At 33.8% G+C, this 19,677-nt stretch overlaps 1 protein-coding gene across 1 annotated transcript in view; it reads left to right on the top strand.

The window, feature by feature from the left end:
- The window catches only part of CCDC91 (coiled-coil domain containing 91), a 128,168-nt gene that overhangs the window by 90,281 nt on the left and 18,210 nt on the right, over positions 1 to 19,677 (top strand). Inside the window, exon 11 of the mRNA XM_086610468.1 lies at positions 7,911 to 8,024. Within this exon, the coding sequence (XP_086466594.1) occupies positions 7,911 to 8,024 (114 nt within the window). The remainder of the gene's footprint in view (positions 1 to 7,910; positions 8,025 to 19,677) is intronic.

Here is a 19,677-nt window from a genome sequence, read left to right as displayed (position 1 = left end):
AGACTATTTACTTTTTATTGTAAGACTATTTTTGCGGATAGATTCCCTGACTTATCTTTTTTAAGTGTCAAAACTGGGATTTTGTTTATTGGCACCACAGCTTCCTTACCTTAAAAAAGAGAACATTGAGTGCAAGCGTGTGCCCTTTCCTGATTTTTAAATCTGTGAATGAATTTCATGATGTGAATCTACTTAGCTGTTTTTATTTTCTTCATTTGTTGTGCACAGTAGTCTTCAGGGTTGTCCTTGCAGAACTTTTCTTCTTTGATCTCCTGTAATCTCCTTCTATCCTATACCTCTTTCATACATACCCTTTCTCCTGAACTGCTTATGCATAAGCATGCATTCAGCTGCTATTCCCATGGTGATGATGCAAAAAATCTGTTTCTTCTTCTACCACTTTAAGTGATGTGCTACGTGGTATTATGATATTCCCTACAACTTTATTATGAAATCATCTTACTGCTTGTAAGATAGAGCTGTTTTCCAATGATCTGTGCTTCCTGTAACTTGCAGAACTTACATCTAGGTTCCGTGTGATGCAACAGGCGAGGTGGTAATTTTGGCAAGGCAAGAGATAGGCTAGTTTGGGAAACCTTATGTTGTGGAGAGGCAAGATACCACAGGGTATCTGCTTGGCAGGAGTTTTCTGATATTGGCAGTACTCCATGATATTATGCTTCTGTAGCAGGATCAGAAACTATTGTCTCCCTAGGCTTAGATAGTTGCTTTATGCTTCCTATGTGAGATTGCCTCCTGGATCATATTGAATTTGGAAGCCTAACTCACTGACTGTTTCCTCCATGCCCACTTTAAGTGCTATTTCTATCTATACTGAAAACAGTGATAAATCTTTGATATCACTTTACAAAACCATCTCTGTCGCCTGAAGTTCAATAGGTCTCTTAGTCTTTCCTCTCTTCTTTCCCACTCTCCAAATACTTTCTGGCACCTTCAACATGAACCATGTTGCTTGTTACTCTGGACTGTAACATGGTTTTGTTTCAGATCTAATTGTAAATATAATTGTTTACATGTTGCTGGTCATTTAGGCGTCCTATCTGTAAGAGATGACATATTATATCTTAACAGCATAGGTACAATCTTCATCCAAGCTCCCACTTTTCCTGTATTTTTATTGATGCATCTTTTTTTTCCATCCAAACAATTATAGTTTATCCTTTCAGAATACTGCCATAATGATGACTTTCCAGCACTTCACTTTGGGCTTTCCATCCCTCTTTCTTTATTAAATAGGCTATAAACTGCTTTCTGTCTTTGCTTCAGAGTTTGCTTTTGTCTCTTTCTCATCATTTTTCACTCTATTTATAGTATTTTTTACTAGGAGATCAACTTTTACCTATAAAACATTCATGATACTGGCATTGCTTTCCCTTCTTTTATGATGCTTTTGTACTTGGGAGGATTTCTGCGTGATGTACAATATTGATTTCATTTTCTTCAATACATCCTCAGAATTCTTCTCATCTATGATATAGAGAGCATTGAGTGCATTGCCAGTTAGGGGAATACAAAATACTATCAGTTTATCAGTTATCAAAGAAAGTTATCTTTCTTTGTTTTTTGGGGGGATTTTTTTACACATAGGTTACAGAATCCTAGGGGAGGCAGAGTTTGAAGTACTTTGTTTATTCTGTGTTTCTGAAGTACTCAGCAAAATGGCATATTTGATACTGCAATTCGAGGAATAACTTTGTTAGACTTTGTAGGATTTTGATTGAGTGGGAAAGTGTTAATCTTTGAAAGGAAGAAAGATATTTTTTCAGCAACAGACTTGGGCTATCATAACATTGCTGTTCATTTTCAATATCTGGTGGATTCCTACAAGAAGTTGTTGGGTGTTTTTCTCAGTATCATGATTCCTATCAAAATAGGCTATTGATAATATTGTATCACGTAACGTGCTAGAGAACAACTTGCTCTTCAAAGGGCATATTCTCCAATTTTTATTGCCTTTACAATATCGTTCAGCTTTCAGTGGGAGCGTTTGCTTACATTTCTCTCAAGAGGATATCCAACCATTAGTTTCAGTTTCACTTTCTTCTTGTTTTTCCACCTTATTGCGGAAACATTAGTGAGTCCAGTGTTTATGGAGACCATGGTGATTTCGTAAGGACACAGAAAAGCATTTTTCATTAAAAGAAAATGTTGTGTAATCTTGAGTGTCAGAGGAAGCACACAACTCAGTAGCACTGAGTGGAAAGAGATCCCTGCCATTAGATCAGTTCATTTTTAATATGCTTGCCAAGTCTGGAAAAGTAGTCGTCCACTGCATGCAGACTTTAACCATGTCTGACTTCAGAAGTAGTTTGTTGTAGTTTATAACCACAGACATTATAATTTGAGGGTTACTATTTTCTGAAAAACCACTAATATTGCAGTCTGTGGTTGCATTTCCTAGATAAAATTTTGTACTGCCACCTGATCCTTGTGTGGAAACAGAAGAATTTTCCTATAAAATTGCAAACCATCATATGGCTTTTTGAATTTTTGAATACTGAGTGGAGTTCACTGATATATGCAGTACACAGTTGTTTTTTTATTCTGACTTCCTGCAGATGTAGATACTGTGATTACATGGTTGTGATTTCTGATATATGATTGAATATGATTTGTCAATTGAGTACTTGAATAACTATACTTTATTTTTATGAGATATTCTAATCTTCTAACTAGTGTCAAGCATATGTATATATAGTCTTGTAAAGAAGCTAACTTTTCAGCTATAACGTAGTACTCCAGCCTTTGATCAGATTTTTTTTTTTTTTTTAAAAAGAAGATGAAAGGTAATTCTGGCAGGAGGAGATCACAACCACTGACTCATTGATCACTTACCCAGATGATACAATCTACTCAAAAGAGAACAACAGAAGTAGGAAACTGAGCATGTATACTAATTTGCATTCTATGCAAAGAAATCCTAACCAATCATTTAACAGAATAACCATGCATATGTATCAGAAAGATGACTATGTTAATGTTTTGTCTATAAATAACCATCAATTTGGAACTCCAGTGTGCTGTCTTGGAACATGCACCCGTGTATGTTTTTTTATATATATATAATAAAAACACCTCTACTCTGTGTGTGGATTGGCATATTGCACACCAGGTGAATGAACCCCAGGTTTTGGGACACTGCCTCTGTAGAGCCTTTCTACCCTCAAGCAGATCCAACACTCCTGCCCTACTTGGTATCATCTGCAAACTTGCTGAGGGTGCCCTCTTTCCTCTCATCCAGATCATTGATAAAGATACTAAACAAAACTAGTCCCAATACTGAGCCCTGGGGAACACCACCTGCCAACCAGCCACCAACTGGATTTAACGCCATTCACCACAACTCTTTGGGCCCAGCCATCCAGCCAGTTTTTTACCCAGTGAAGAGTACACCCATCCAAGCCATGAGCAGCCAGTTTCTCCAGAAGAATGCTGTAGGAAATAGTGTAAAAGGCTTTACTAAAATAAAGCTCCATTTACTATGTTCACTTAAAATTAAACTTAGTATGTGATGTGTCACTTCTTCTCACTCAAGTTTTGAATCATCCACTGTGTAATTAGGAAATCTGTATAAAACTGAAGAATGCGCAGGAATTAAAGAAATGGGAGTAGTTATTCAGCATACTAGCTATTCCCAGTACCTTTTGGAACAGCTCTTTGCTTTTTGAAATATTGAGATTTTGGAATATCCACTGATTCAGGAGTATTCAAATTTTTCTGAACTTCTGGAAGCTGGGAATGTATAGAAAAACTTAACATTTATGCTGTAGTGTGAGGCATTGAAAAACAATGAGGGACTTGGCTGAATTCTTAAATCTTCCATTTGTTTGAAATTCTAGGGAAGCTAAGAGGACCCTTGGATTTCCTTAGTACAAAACTCCTACTTTGTAAGTGTCATGAGTGTGACAAAAACAAAAAAGTAAGAAAGAAGTTAAGGCAACTTCTTTATTTAATAGTATAAAAATAATCAGTAATGTTTTATTCCTTGTGGTAGAAGAAATAAAGGTATACAATGTTAGTATATAATTTTTTTTCAACTTGTTGATCTTGAAATAAGTATTGATAAGAAAGTAAAAAATAGCATAGTAATGGTATGCTTTGCCTATTACCTCAACAGGATGTTGTACAACTTTGCTTTCACTGTTACCTGTAACTGTATATTCTTCAGAGAATTAATACTGGTCTTAATTTTGGGAACTTGCCATTGTAAATGGAAAAGAATTCTTTCCAATTTTATTTTTTCTATTTTAATCTTGGTGTAATAAAATAGTCTTCCATAAAAGTATTGCTAGTGGTTTCTGGGTTTTTGTGGGTTTTTTAATAGACTTGTAGAATTTAATTGTATTTTTAGCATGATATCAAGGAAAGTTAATATACTTTAATTGATTGTAAGTATTTTACTGATGTAAAACTTTCTACATATTAAGATATAGCACCTTATCAGTTCTGTAATTTACTTTCAAGGCTTTAACTGGTTAAATGACGGGATTTTTTTCCATTCTAATACAAGACAGTGTTTTGGGACCTTTTGACAAATTAAACTGGCATGAGAATATAATTACAAAACCAGGGTATTTTTGTAATATGTTACTTTCTGCTACTTTTGCTGTTAGTATTGCCTGAGTTCTATAGTGAGAGACACCTTTGTCAGGATTTTTATTTGGTAAATCGAATTAAAATAGAAAAAAATATTATCACTTTTTACAACTATGGTTTTCATATTTGCTATATTCCAAAACAGTGGAGACTACATAGTTGAGCATTTCAAATTTAGGAGTTTAGACTATTTCTGTTACAAAGGTAGCAAAACTATAGTTTTGTAGAAACTATTCAGTTTTGGCTGAAAAGGAGTAAATAGCTAAAGGTAGGAAATAACACTTTCTTTTTCAGTTGAAACACTTCCACTGAAGAGTCTTTTTTTTTAAAAAAAAAGAAGGTTGGTCCGATTCAGTGGCGGGTAGTATTCTTCATTTTGTACACTAATAGCATGCGGTAAAATGCCACTCTTATATGTACAGATTAATTATGTAACTTCATAAATATCTGCTACTTCCAAAACCTTAGAATTCTACATGTTCTCCAGAGTTGAATCCATTCAATATAGAGTTCCTACAAAAATACTTTCTGCAAAGAAGACAGAATTTATAGCACCAAGAATGCATAGGTTAGCATTCTGAGATTCTGTAATTAAAGCAGGTGTCACTATAGGTTGACAAATGTTTTTAACCCAATAAACAATAAAAAGCAATAAAATGGTTGTCATTATATCTCACAAACATTTTTAAAGTTATGTATTTCTCCTTATGTCAGTCATTATTCCCATATAAATAAGTACGGTGCTTGAACTGAATACTTTAAATTGAATGCTTTGAGTACTGCAGGACAGTAATTGATTTCTTCTAAGCCTGACAATGTATGTACGACGTAAACTCAGTCATTCTGACTACAGCCTGAAAGCCTGTGAATAATTAAATCTAAAATAATCAATTGAGCTATCCTTGATTTTTACCTTTTTTCTTACTGAAGTTGTGAAAAATGTTTTTTAGTTTTACTTTCTGTGTACAAACTGTGTTGCTTAGTAGACATTATTCAGATTTAATGTTTAGTTGATGATGGATCATATCTGATAGTGCAGCATATAGCAAAATAAAGAGTTTGAACTCTGTTTAGATCTTTGTTACTTGACCAGTAGAGGGAAAAAAAGAATAGACCAGCCTTCCCCACTTCCACAAATCCAAATTGTAAATACGTATCATAAAATGTCTATTACTCTACAGTCAAACAAACCTATAAATAAATCTTTTCAGCACCTGCTAGTAATAGTGTGTTATGTCTAATCAGCCAACAGTAATAAGGAAGATAGTCCATGTAGGTTTACTTTTCGTTTTCAAAAAGTTTTGATAAAAAAAAAAAATATATGTGAATAAATACACTAGAAGTCCTCATGTGTTCCTTTTTGAACTATTGTTTTTTCTATTATTTCTTTTTTTTTTTTTTTTTTTTCCGTTTTTTCCATGGCTGCATTGCTTTGAGTTTTGTGAAAGTCTGCACTTAGAGGGAAATTGAGGTTCTCTTTTCTATGTGCTGCCCTTCAAACCCTCCCTCAGAGCAGCTGCAATGTGGCCTCAATGACTATCTGTTTCACTTACCCATTTATTTTATTATGCACTGGATCCTCAGTTCAGCTATCTCTGTGGTGCCTGGTTGTGATGCAGTAACAGAGCAGGTGAATTTTGGCCCATACTGAAAAAAAAAATCTAGCAACATTGTTTATAATTTCTATGAGTATTGCAATAATTATCAGGTTTTTTCCCTCTAATTTTCATGCTTTTTTTTCTTGAAAAAAAAAACCAAACCAACTCAAAACCCAAAAATAAAACAACAAAAAAAGACCTTTTTTTTTTCCTGAAGAAATAATATTTCTGAATAGCTAGTAAAAATACAAATATGCTATATTTTTATTCTTTAAAATGAAAAATAAATTTCATCCTATGAGATTCATATTACGGCTTACTGTTTATGCTAAATGTGAGTGCACTAAGTAAGCTTGGTGATACTGCTAATAGAAGTGTGTGTCAGATCCCTGCTTCGTTCTGCAGGTGCACCACTGGTGTTTCTGCTACTTCCCATTTTGAATATCTAGCACAAAAACATAGGAATTGCAAAGGCTGCTGCCTGATTTCTGAGACACTCTTGGTCTCCCTTTCAGTCTGCCCTCTGAATCAGTTATCATTGTGTGACTGTTTTTACTGGATGCTTCGTAGTTTTCTGAAAATGTTACGTTTTCGTATGGTTCGTTTTCGGGAATCTTATCTTTGTTACTTCATCTTCCTGAATTTTGGAAACAAAACACTTGGCTAAATAATGTTATTGCTTATTCCAAGAGAGGCTTTGGGATGCTGGGACTTAAGTTTTAGGATGGTGACTTTGGTCCAGGAAGTTGTTTCCTGAGCTGAAAACTTACACGGATAAGTTGTACTGGAGGTGACAGAGGTGTTTTGGTTCCTGGCTTTCTCTACTGTGATACATATCTAGTACTGAATCAGATTTGATAGAGGGTATTGCTAATTTGGGAGTTATGTGGGTTTCCATTGCTGCTTTTTACTGCTGCGTACAGAATGTCCGTGGCCATTCCCAAGGTTTGGAAACAAATTTATTGTCATTAGAATTCTGCTTACTGTGGTGTTAGAACAGCCCTGATTTAAGTTCTGAACAGTCATGCAATATGGAGAAAAGGAGGCTGAGAGGTGACCTCATTGCTCTCCACAGCTTCTTGAGGAGGAGAAGTGGAGAGGGAGGTGCTGATCTCTGCTCCCTGGGATCCAGTGATAGGATGTGTGGGAATGGTCAAAGCTGCATCAAGGGAGGTTCAGACTTGACATTGTGAAACATTTGTTTACTGAGTGGTCAGACACTGGAACAGGCTTCCTACAGAGGTGTTCAATGCCCCAAGCCTGTCAGTGTTTAAGAGGTGTTTGGGCAGTGCCCTTAATAATATACTTAATTATTGGTCAGCCCTGAAGTGCTCAGGCAGATAATCGTTGTAGGCCCCTTCCAACTGAAATCTGTTCTCTTCTGTTCAATTAACAGCAACTCATACATCCCTGCTTCTGTTGGAATGAAATGCCTATATTGCTTCATTTTCTTGTGCTCTCAGGAAATATTATATATCTATTAACACAGCTGTAAAGTGAATATTTCAATCTTTGTTAGGCCCTTTAGAACTGAATTTATACATTTTTGTGAAGATGTTGCATACATTTAGGATAACTGTCATTGAGAAAGTATTATGGTCATGGCAAAATTTTAGTAGGAAGGAAAGGGATGACCTGTATTACATTTGTGAAATACTTCTAATATTTACACTTACATGTTTTCCTTTTAAAAAGGAGATTGTCAAGGAAGCATTAATGGAGGAGCAAAAACGAAGTGAAAAGGCAATAGAAGAAGCAGTGAAAAGGACAAGAGAGGAACTGATGGAATATATTAAAGAACAGAAAAGGGTGAGTTAACAGTGGCTAATGGGTTTCGCTTCATGCAGTGAGAAATTGATGAAGTTTATTAATCCTGAAACCTGTCTTAAAACGCACAAGAAAACAGAATCAGGAGTTACGTCTTCAGATTTGTCACTCCTTTTTTCAAACAATTTGTTACTATGATATATTTCTTCACATATATTTATAGAATTTTACATTCATCACAAGCCAAAAAGCAGAAATTAATACATTGGTTAAAGTTTACAGTATTTCTTATTACAGTGACTTAAAGATGAGGCATAAATGCAATTTATCAAATTCAAATTGTTCTCTGAGTTAAGCTCATTGAAAGCGTTTCAGTATCAGTAACAGATGCTATTTTATTTTCACAGATGAACTTTATTGTGCAGTTTGTATGCACACAAAGGTCATTGACTTTTCTTCTCAACCATTTTATATGACAGCTTGAAAATGTGTTGGTATTCTGTTGAGCATGATTTATAGCCAGTGCACTGGTCTTGTTATGAAATGTTGTAATATTCTGTAACTTATTTCAGGTATTCTGCTGCTCCTATATACTTACAGTTCAGTGCTTGTGTATAAACAGTAAAATGTAAGTTAAAAAACAGTTTGATTCACTATAAGTAGAAGTAGAAAAAATTAACGCACTTTCCCCTGTGAGGCTTTTTATTAAAACAACAACAACAAATTTAAAAAAGCCTCTTTCATGTGTTCTTCTGTTCTCTTTTTTATGGGCTGAATAGTATTGTGGGAAATAAGATTTAAATTCAGAAGTTTCAGTCTACTATTAATTAAGATGAGTATTGGATGAGCTCTCTTTCATTATGCTATGTGTGGAGAAGTTTACATTTAGCAGTACGGGTCTTATTGGCAAAGACATTTAAACAGACACACAGGGCAAAATAAGATCCATAAGGACGTTTGAGCTTGTTTATATCTGAAGTTGATCATTTACAAAGGATACACTCTGGGAAAGTGAAAATAGGTCTGCTATTAAAATAGCTTGTATCATAAATAAATTGGTCAACAGGACCACTAATGCAGATCATCTAGTCCATCTAATGTGGAGTCCTCACTGTTGACAGCTAGATCATGCCATATTGAATTGACAGTAATTTCCTGCAGACACTTCAGTAGCAACTCATCTGTCCATTTTTGTCAGGAATGGAGACTTTCTTCTGTTTTCTTTCCGCCTACACACACAGTTGGACACCTACACACACAGTTGGAGTTCATTGCCATTATTCCATTGTCTGAATACTGTTAATCTGACTTGTCCTTGTGAAGTTTTCTCAAATCAGTGAAACAGTGAAAATATAGCCTTCAAAGAAACAAAATCCTCTTTGATTTATCTAGTAGGAGCACCATTCCCATTCATTTCACAGAGTTATTGAATATCGAAGTATTTCACTCAACTTTTTTTCCGTATTGATCCATTGTCACATATCTCCATTCATGTAAAAAAAAAGTCATTCGTTAGGACAGCTAGCTTTTTCTGGCACAAGATTTATGAAGTCTGTCTGTGTTTAAGCTGAGAGCGGATGTTTGGCATAATAGCTTTTATATGATTACATACGACGCAGACCTTGGTCAAAGCCCACGCACCTGTCAGAGTAATAAATATACTTTATGGACTATACGAAAAAGTAGCAGCTTATGGAAGGCATTCCTAGAAAGAACTCTCTTTGAGTGATAAGGGGAGTCCCAATTACACACTCACAAAGGTAATGTACACCGTATATGTTTCATCATTGTTTTGAAAATATGTTTGTAGAATCTGTCAAACCATGGGACATGGGCAAAACAGCATTTGTACTTCATTAGCAGTGGTTAAGTTATTCAGGAAAAGTCTCATAAACAGATTCTTATCCAGCTTGCTTTGTAAAAGCACAAAGTACGTTTCATCCCTCATGGTAAATGTAGTTATGTACCAGATTTCAAAGTAGCTTCTAAGTAATGACTTCTTGCTTAGTCATTTGTTCCATTAAAGCTTTCTTTTAGTAAAAGTATACTAGTTGTGATATCAGTTTAAGAAAATCAATTGCATATTTGGTCAATTATGAGTTTGCTACAAATATTTTAAAATATTAATGAGCATTTGTATTTGTGCTTGGATTCTTAGAAGAATTTCTAGAGCAGTTTATAAAAGTTGGATCTGGCAATCCCACAAGTTTTGCAGTATATTATAAATGTAGTCCAGCAGTATACTGTACTATATATAATAGTAAATACTTACTTTGAGGTAGCAAGAATTGATTGTGAATGAGTCTTTTAAAAAATAGATTGATTTTATAATTATCTGTAGAGATCATTTAGGTCAATATAACATATTCATTGAAAGTAAACCATAGAAATCTCCCGTTGCAGTTCCAAAACTGACTTCAGTTATATTCTTGCTATGCTAGTGCAAAAATAGTGGCTACTTTTGAGAGCCAAGACAGTATATGATTTAAGTGTCCAGAGACTTACCAACCATGAATCCATTGTATCAGCAACCTGTGTACAGTTTAATGGTCACCTCATATATGGGACGTATGCATGGGATTATTTAAATTAGTAGAAAGTTACTTAGCAAGAAACAAGCAGTTGATGTTCCTTTGTCCTTACACAGCACTTTTCAACCCTTTTCCTTCCTGATCGGTAATCTTTCAATGGTAATTCTTTAGAGCTGAGGAAACTAAGTGTCCTGCCTTTGATAAAAGTCTTATCTAAAGTATTTAATGTTACATGCATAAAAATTTTCCATACTGACGATGTTTATAGATCCATTATATTTCAAAGCCTTTCGCAGATAAATAACTCAGAGTTCAACTAAGTAGTTTTACATATAATATGTTTGACATCGTTACCTGCAAATGAGTCACATTCAGTATCTGTGAAACAAAGTGATTCATAGTCTCTTTGTTCATATTTTCTCATGCACCAACTTGCAAACTTCAATGCCTTTTCTTTTTTAATACTAAAAATGAGAGGTTAGTAAGATTAAAATTAAGAGTAGGAAATGGGAAGTAATGGAACAATATCATCATGCTAAAATGCCCAACATAAGACAAGAACAAATGTAACTTGCTCTGTATTCAAGCCAAAGTCTAAAGCTAGTGGAGAATTTGTTGACAATTCTTCACCTTTGGTGAAAGGAGTGGAAGATAAGAATTGTTAAAAGATAGGAAAAGTCAATTTTCAGAATCCATTGATCTGGGAGAAGCCAAGCCAGCTGACTCATAGGAGTAGGAGTTAGTTTCTGAACAGAAAATAATATTGAAAATAAATTGTAAAATAGCAGGAAACTAGTATCTGAATAAAATAAGATCAATATGGGAGTATATTAATCTCCTCTGCTTCTTAATCTCATTTTTAAGTAATGAAAGTGTTCCTAAAGGCTATGTTTTGGCCTTTTCTTTCTATTCGCTATGTGGAACTACAGATTTTTCTTATTCTGCAGTTAACTTTAGTGCCTGCTGTTCTATGAAGACAACTCCTGAAAGATGGTTACATTTTATATGACTGCCTGAGGTGTTTTTTTTTAATTAATTTGCAGATAGAAAGCAAGAACAGCAACTTAATAAAAACAATTTTTAAATAATTCAAAAATCTGATAATTAATTCAGTGAATTTCAGTCTAGTCAGTGTTTTCAAATAAAATAGTTGAGATCTTCAATGTCAACAACTAAGTGGGGATTATTTTAATTTTTTTAAAATATTTAGCTAGGTAGTCAGACAACATTCTGTGTTTCTAGCAGGTGAAATGGAGCATGAATTCAACTGCATTCCAGCAGTAAAACAAACTGGGAAGTGAGTAGTTCCATATGAATTATGGAATAGAATAGAATATTTCAATTGGAAGGGACCTTCAATGATCATCTAATCTAACTGCCTATGCACTCCTTTACTAGCTTATGTGAGGCTTTATGTACTCTAACTGCATATAAAATAAAGAAAAATATGGGCATTCAGTATATTAGTAATCTTTATACTGAATTAACTTCTGTGTATTTTTTGTTTTTCTTTACTGTTGGTTGCATGTACTAGTATCGTTAAACTTATCATGAGCCAAATGTCTGCTGTACAGTAGCTAGGGAAAACCTCATGCAGTATTCCCTTGCAATAAATATAAAAGAAAATCAAATCACTTGTTACCTTTAGGTCTAGTTGTCTAAATGTATTATCTAGTGGAAAATATCCTTATAGACCTGATCTGCAAAAATATGCTTACATACTTTATTTTATGCACTGTAATTGATCCTGTTTACTTCAGATGGCATGAACTGTAAAATTTTGGTATAAAGATTGTTTCAGTATCAGACAAAATCTGGAAGTGGTCTTATACTCAATTCACTGCTATATATTTAATGTTTAAATTGCTACTTTCAGTTCAAGTCTCAAACTTCCACAAAAAGACCAGTTATGGGTTTGTATGCAGATCAGTTACGATTATTGTTAAATTTATTAATTGAAAGGAGGGTGTATCGCATTTTAAGATTGACAACTGAAATGCAAGCAAGCTTCATTTTTCTGGCAGTATTGTGTTTTTGACAAAAAAACCCACCCCAAACCAACAAACAAAATAAGACCAATTCAGTTGTTTCTCAAAATCAGAAAGTACCGAATGAGTTCAGTAAAAAAGTCTGTGTTAAAACTATTGCCAGTATAAGTCTACTTTTTTTTTTTACTACACTTTCCTGATGAAGATTAGTAAATTTAAAATCTTCTAGGGGAATGGAGCAACAGTAGGAAATATGAAGTTTAATTTTTAAGGTCAAATCAAACCATATTTACTCGGAGAGGTATACAGTACGTGTTCTGAAACAGTCTAGCCTGCTGCATCTTGAGATTCAAAAGAGAATCTGAAGTTTCTATCACAGTCTGTCATTAGTCTTTCACCAGTGAGAACTGAAGAATGAATGCATAGCTTAGCCATGCACCACAAAAATTACCCCAGCAATTTAGTGTAATTATTGACTATAACATGATATTTCACAAGTCCAGGGTTTGTTTGAAGAACACGCAGTGATGGTTGTGGGGGTTCTGTTCATTCTGTGTCAAATTCTCTACTTTTGCGCATTGGCTTCTGCAAGCACTTTTATTTATAACTGTATTTTCTGGAATAGGAAGGTTATAAGACTGAAATGGGCTTTTTGGGTTGTCAAACCAATCTTTTCCCGTTCTATGTAGTTCCTTTCCCAAGCGGTCACGGAAGTGTCATTTCAAAGCACTTAGAGTAATCCTTTTTCACTTCATGGCATGAGCTCTATTAGGAATCAATGAGTTTATAAATTTGCCATTCAAGTGGAGATACTATAGAGGCCAGGATGATCCTTGGCAGCGTGGGCCTTTTTTTTTTTTCCGAACGTGTTTTCTATCCTAGTCCTCTGGTCACAAGTTCAACCACTTCTCACTTCTTTGCTGCCTTCTTCAGTAGAGGGTCACTGAGTGAAGAGCAGTGAAGTTATTACGTTCCCAATAGTTGATGTTTCTGTCCATTGTATATATCTGTAAAACTATTAGGAGATAAAATAAAACAGTAGAAATAATTTTATGTTCATTTGTTCTGCATCCATACAGAGCAGTTAAAACATGGTCTCAAATTTGAGAGGTGTTTTTGCCCTTCTTACTTTTGTGCTCTTCTGTAATATGGCCTCAGTGCCATTGTTCATGATTTTTTGCATATGGAACTGTTTGGAAATTCTTTCTGTAATCATCAATGAAGCGTTTTATGATCCTTTTTGCGTAAGGAGCTTTATCCAGTACCCCGTTAAATAAACAGTAAAAGTCTCATGATTTTAATGTGAATAAAATCGCCTCAAAAATGTCAGCTTTATCCTGAAATGTAGACCTCTAATTGAATTTTCCTAGTTATTTTACAGGAATTCTTACTCTTTGAGTTATCCGTTTTGGGGTTTTTACTGTGGGGTCATTTGACATTTCAAATAATTTAGCTTGGATTTTTTTTTTCTTTTTATGGTTACTTATTCATACTACATTTTGTGCAAGACTTGTATGAACCGTTTTCTCTTTGTGCTTAATTATTTTTTTTTTCATTGCTGTAGTTGATTTTATAATGTACATAGTACTGTGCATTTTGTGGTTTAAAATAATTATTTCTGGTAGTGTCAAATAAATAATTGAACTGGATTCTCAAAGGGTGACTTCACATTAATTTGGAATAGATTATATCCAGTGTGATCTGGAAAAATATCTTGGTGCAAAAATTTTTATTTCCTGTTGTTTTTCGGATTTCTTTATTGTCATCTTTTTTACCAACTTTTTATGTATAAAGTGCATAAAACTTTTTTTTTTTTTATGCCAAGGGGAGGAGAATATTCTAACTTACATTCTTCCTACTTCAAAAAGTAGGAAAACTATTGAAAAACTTGTATTTAGCCTAGAATTCCCTGTTTTGATATCAGAATTTTGTAGAAAAATTTGCTTGAAAGAAATTTGACTAATTAAAATGGGTATATAGATCTACTAGATCTACTGTCTTAGAGACTAAAGGTTGAAATAAGTAAAAGTTAAGAGCAGGAAGATGTGTTGCATTGAGTATCTATCAATCACATGCTTAGTTTCACCTCAGTTCAGCTGAGATGAGCATATCTTGCTTGATTATTTTTTTTTCATTTTCATATTGAAAGTAAATTAAAATTTATTCTCCACATCATCTGAAATGCTCTTCTATTTCTGTATTTCTATTCATACGTCATTATTCTCTTTTAATTCTTTTATGTTTAAAACAGGATCTTTCAATAGCAGCCAGATTTGTCTTCTCTGTAGGTCACTTAGCTTCACACATTTTTCTTTTACAACTAGTTTTTTAACCTTTGACTGATATTTAGTTGTTTATGGTTAAGGTTTGAAATGCAAATTATGAATCTTTAAATTACCAATGTTTTGTCAGAACAATCTAGAACTAGTTTTACAAACACTGAACCATGTGCTAGGCCAACAATGTTAAATATTTAATGTAACTGAAGCCAATCTCAAAAATATTAACAAATCCTGTCCTGCGATCCATTTTAGTCCCCAACTAAATAAAGCTGCTTTTCAGAGAATGTTCAACTAGAAAATTCATTAAATTAGATTTTAGCATTAAGTTAACTGTGAATTATTTTTAATCTTTCTGTTGCCTTCAGCTTAGCAACTATATGTTAAGGAACTTAGTATTATTTACAAATTTGCAACGTATCTTTCTTTGGGATATTTGCTTCTGTTTCCTCTTTTTCTAGGTTACAGGAGGAACTTGATTTAGTTGTATTTAATATTTAGCATGTTCAAATTGTCATTCATAATATTTTGGTACTTGTTGGATCATTTGAATCAACATGGCTGCTGCAGAGAAGAATAAACACAAACATGAGGGGTTCAGTAAAAAAATAAAATCACTTTAACTAGAATTATTTTTTTTTAAGACAGGTTGAAAATTAATTGCTACTATATGGAAATACTAGGTATGTCTCTGTTTCTTTATAAAGTGTTAATAAAGCAATTGTTGCTTGATACGGATTTTTACATTTAAAGATACACTACCAAAATTACAATTGCTGTATTGATAACTCAAAACTCTTGCAACATTTGTGGTACTCAGTACTTTCATAATTTTTTCTCATCTTAATTGAAAGACATTGTTTAATTACTTGAGCAGATGTCTCTGGAACAGATGTTTGTTGCTTGCAAAGATGCACGTTAATATTTTCCATTAGTTTCAATTTAGTGGAATTTCTTGTTAAAAAAAGTATTAAAGAGTTTTGTTTTCCGTATATTTCATGAAGAAGCAGTACACAAGAGCATGTCTTGGGTTTACCCACTAGTTTGTATTTGACCTGACCTTTTGTGCAGTAGAAACACTTAAGTAAAAGTTATATGTTTTTTTCACTTGCTTTGTGGACATGGCTGAATTTTCCTGCATCACGTTGACGGTTTTTGTAAAAGTGTTATTTATAAAAACCAAGGAAAAATACAAACATTCAGAAGTGTTTGTGTCTTAAGCTAGATGCTGTATTATGTCTGTTCCAAGAGTTTCCTATGATCTTAATAGAAGCTTCAAAACTGCTGTCTTCTAACTTGGTCCATACAAAACAGTCTTCTGATCACACAGTTCATTTTGTTTGCATTCAGATACATGCCTGCATTCAAACCCTGCTTCACGCAACTAATTCATGGAATCCTGAAATCACCTGCAAAACAAGCAGGAAGATATACTTCTTCCCATAATATGAAACTCTGTGCCATCAGATGATGTAGATGCTAAAAGACTAATGTATTTTTTTAAAAAGAAAAAAGACTGGACAAATTTATTGGCAAAAATTTCCATCAAGAGCTGTTAAATACAAGCATATTTTGCTCTGGCTAAGGTAGTAACTGAGTCCAGTGTGTGCTGCTTCTGTTATACTCTTTTCTAGGATTTTGCTTTTGCCTCTTACAAAGACAGGTGCTGTGCTAGATGGACATGGGTCTGACATGTTGCATACACCCTATTCTTATGTTCTTGTTCTGTAAACAAAGTGAACAGAGAGTAAAAATAATTTACACAACTGTTTTTAAAAAACAAGCTAGTGTCTGTAAGAAATGTCAAATCCACTGGCTGTGTGCAACATCATGGGAAGTATGAAAGGAGGCACTTGGTTGTTTTCCATTTCATCAATAGGACCAGTGTAGTACCAGCAGCTACATTTGTAGGACCTACCTGTAGCTCATGTACCATTTGTTGCCTCAGTACTAAATATGGACATATCTGATCTGAGTTCTTATTTTGGCATTTATGTAAGCAACTCTTGGGTCCCCACCAGAAAACAAAAAAAGGATTTGTGGAAAGTGGTAGGATTCTAAAAATTAAATTATGATTTAAGGTCTAATTGCAAATATTTCTGCTTTTAATTGTGTCAGGAAGCTTGGAGAACCAAGCTCTTAATAAATCCATTATGCTTTCATATCATGAAGTAATACATATATGGACTTCATTAATACTTTTTAAAAATGAAATTATGAACTTAAAACCTAGTACTTAAAAGTAAAAACTACTTGTGATATGCATGCCTTCAGCACATCATCCAGGCCAGGAGAGTGAAATGTTACTTGAAAGCATTTCTGTAAACAGTATTAGGAATGAAAAAAAATAATGATGTCAAAAGCTTATCAGTTTGACAGCCTGTTTTAAATACTGTGTTTTCCTGGAATATGTTTTTTCATGAAACATACATCTCGTTAGGCAAGGTAAATTAAATTTACTTTGAAATAGAAGATAACATCCAGTTTCAGTGCAATTGTTCTGGAAAGAAACAAGTATTTAGCATTTAGAGAGGAAATTGTGCATTTCATTCTGTGCACCTGTGAACTGCGGTCACAATGCTTTGATTTGATTTATCCTGAATACAGTTCTAGAACTGATATTTTTTTAATTATTTTTTTTACCTTTTTACCTTTGATTTTGGAGATCAGCTACAAAGACTATAAAATCTATCTTGAAAGCACCTTTACCAATATAGATTGTGGAAATTATCTATGTTACAATTGCCGTAGCCCTTGTTTTCTATGTAGATTTTTTTCCTAATGTGTGAAGTACTTTCTTTTCCGTATTCACAGAGAATATCTTTATTGTATTCTTTGAAATCAGAAATACGAGAGTGGCTGGATATTCTGCAAAGCTATTTGCCTTCTCAACTCCCATCACCTGGCTATTATTTGAGTCATATGCTTATAAAAGAAAGTGTAATAATAGCTTATGTTCAATACTTGTGGTTTGCTGGCACCACAGATAATTGTTTTTATTGCTTGTAGATCAGAGGAAATTTAAAAGACCTGGAGTTCTAGAGTCTAGTATTGAGAAGTATCTAATATTTTCAAAACACAACTGAAGTGTTCTTTTTAAAAAAATAACCTAAACCCAAGGATCAATTACATGTTTTTATTAATGATTCTCCATGTGTGCTGTCAACATCATGTAACTTCTAAAATCTGAGTAAGGTTATTATAGGCAGGTGATTCTATTAATAATGTGTCCGGAACTGCAGGTCTGATTTTTCCTGCTTAACACACAGAATTTCCCCAATGAATAAAATTGTCTAACAGTGCAGAAACAGTTCAGAACAAGAAAGAAGAATACTTCTTTACAAGAGCAATAAAGGAAACAGGCTTGCTAAGAGCAATAAAAATCCTAGAAAGGGACAAGGACAAACATTCCATGCAGAAGAGTTATCATGTATTTAGTGTTTAGGCAAAGATTTCCAGGCAAAGACTTCAGAAACTGAAACGTTTGACTTTGTTAAATGTTCAGTTAAGAAAACAAAATCAGACTTTTTTTAAAGGTTATGTTGGTTGGTATCCTGAATCATCAATCAGTTCAGAAAAGCATGGTCTATTAAGGGTAGCTATCTATGTGTTAAAGAACATATAAGGTCTCTGAAGTCAAATATGAATGGCCAGACATTGTCATGGTTATGTCAAACATAATCTTGGTTTAGGTTTATGCCTTTTCCTTCTGTTGCAAAAAGTAACTTACTCTGTGGCTTGGGGTTACTGTGTCTGGCTTTTAATTAACAATTGTGAACTCCAACAAAGCAGGGCAGTGAATATTTTTGCGCCTTTATTATGTAAAATGTGCATATCTTTGGGGTTCCTTTTTACTAGGAAACAAGTCATTACAAGTATTTTCAATCCTGATTTTGCATTTTTATGTTTGTTTAGACTTGGGACCAAAGAATTAACCAATGTTAATTCACTTGTGTTAGTAAAGTAAAATAACAGAAATGGAAAAAGGTAATGAAAGGACTTAAAACTGAAAAGAAGTGCTGGTATTTCTCCTGATGCTAACCAAACGATACGTTACATAACAATCACTCTCAGAATAATCTTTAGAGACATTAAGTATAAATGCCCACTCATTCTTCATTTTAAATTGGATTTTCAGATTTACTTACCTCCTATCTCAGTTCATGCTATCTGGGGAAGAGTGGGTCTTCCTTATCAGCACATTTTACTAATACTGGTGCAGGCCACAGTTAGGCAATCTTCTAAGGAGTAAGCTGTGTTTTGAAATAACATTCATCCGTTATTCAAAAATAATTTGAGATAGTGATGGCAACATTTTTTGACAAGACATCTCAAACTTTTTCAGAAAGAGAGAATTTTGGAAGATATGGAGAAAGATGTCTGTCTACAAGGTTCATCATTCTTTAATATTTTGGGAGAAGATTTTGTGATGAAAACTAGCATCTTGCATTCAGTTATTCAAGATAAGGACTGCAAGAGAATGCTTGAAGTTCAGGGTAAATGTTCACTTCAATTAGATTTATCCAGCCTGTTGAGGAGAGGCAGCAAATTTGTCCAGATTGTTCAAATTGTCTGAGGGACTGTCTATAATTCTTTCTTAAAGGCTGCCCATATGAGAAGATACGTGTATTTCTACATAGTTGCTGTTATTCATCTATCAAAATCATCACAGAAAATGGTCAATGAAGTTTTTCTTAAATCAGACTAAAAGTTCTCCCTTTACATATTTTAGTGCAGCGGTTGAAATAATATTTTAATTCTTAACAATATTGGCAAAAGTGCCTTAGTTAGCATATAGGTCATATAGTCTTCATAAAGACCTTGTAGTTTATGGGTCTTTTTATATTAAGAATTAGATCAAATTAATGGGGAAGATCAGCTACCAGAAAGACATCTT

This window comes from Tauraco erythrolophus, chromosome 4 (assembly GCF_009769465.1).
Source record: "Tauraco erythrolophus isolate bTauEry1 chromosome 4, bTauEry1.pri, whole genome shotgun sequence".
Classification (NCBI taxonomy): Eukaryota; Metazoa; Chordata; class Aves; order Musophagiformes; family Musophagidae; genus Tauraco; species Tauraco erythrolophus.
Note: the sequence above shows the minus strand (reverse complement) of the source record. Positions and strands in the feature narration are given on the sequence as shown.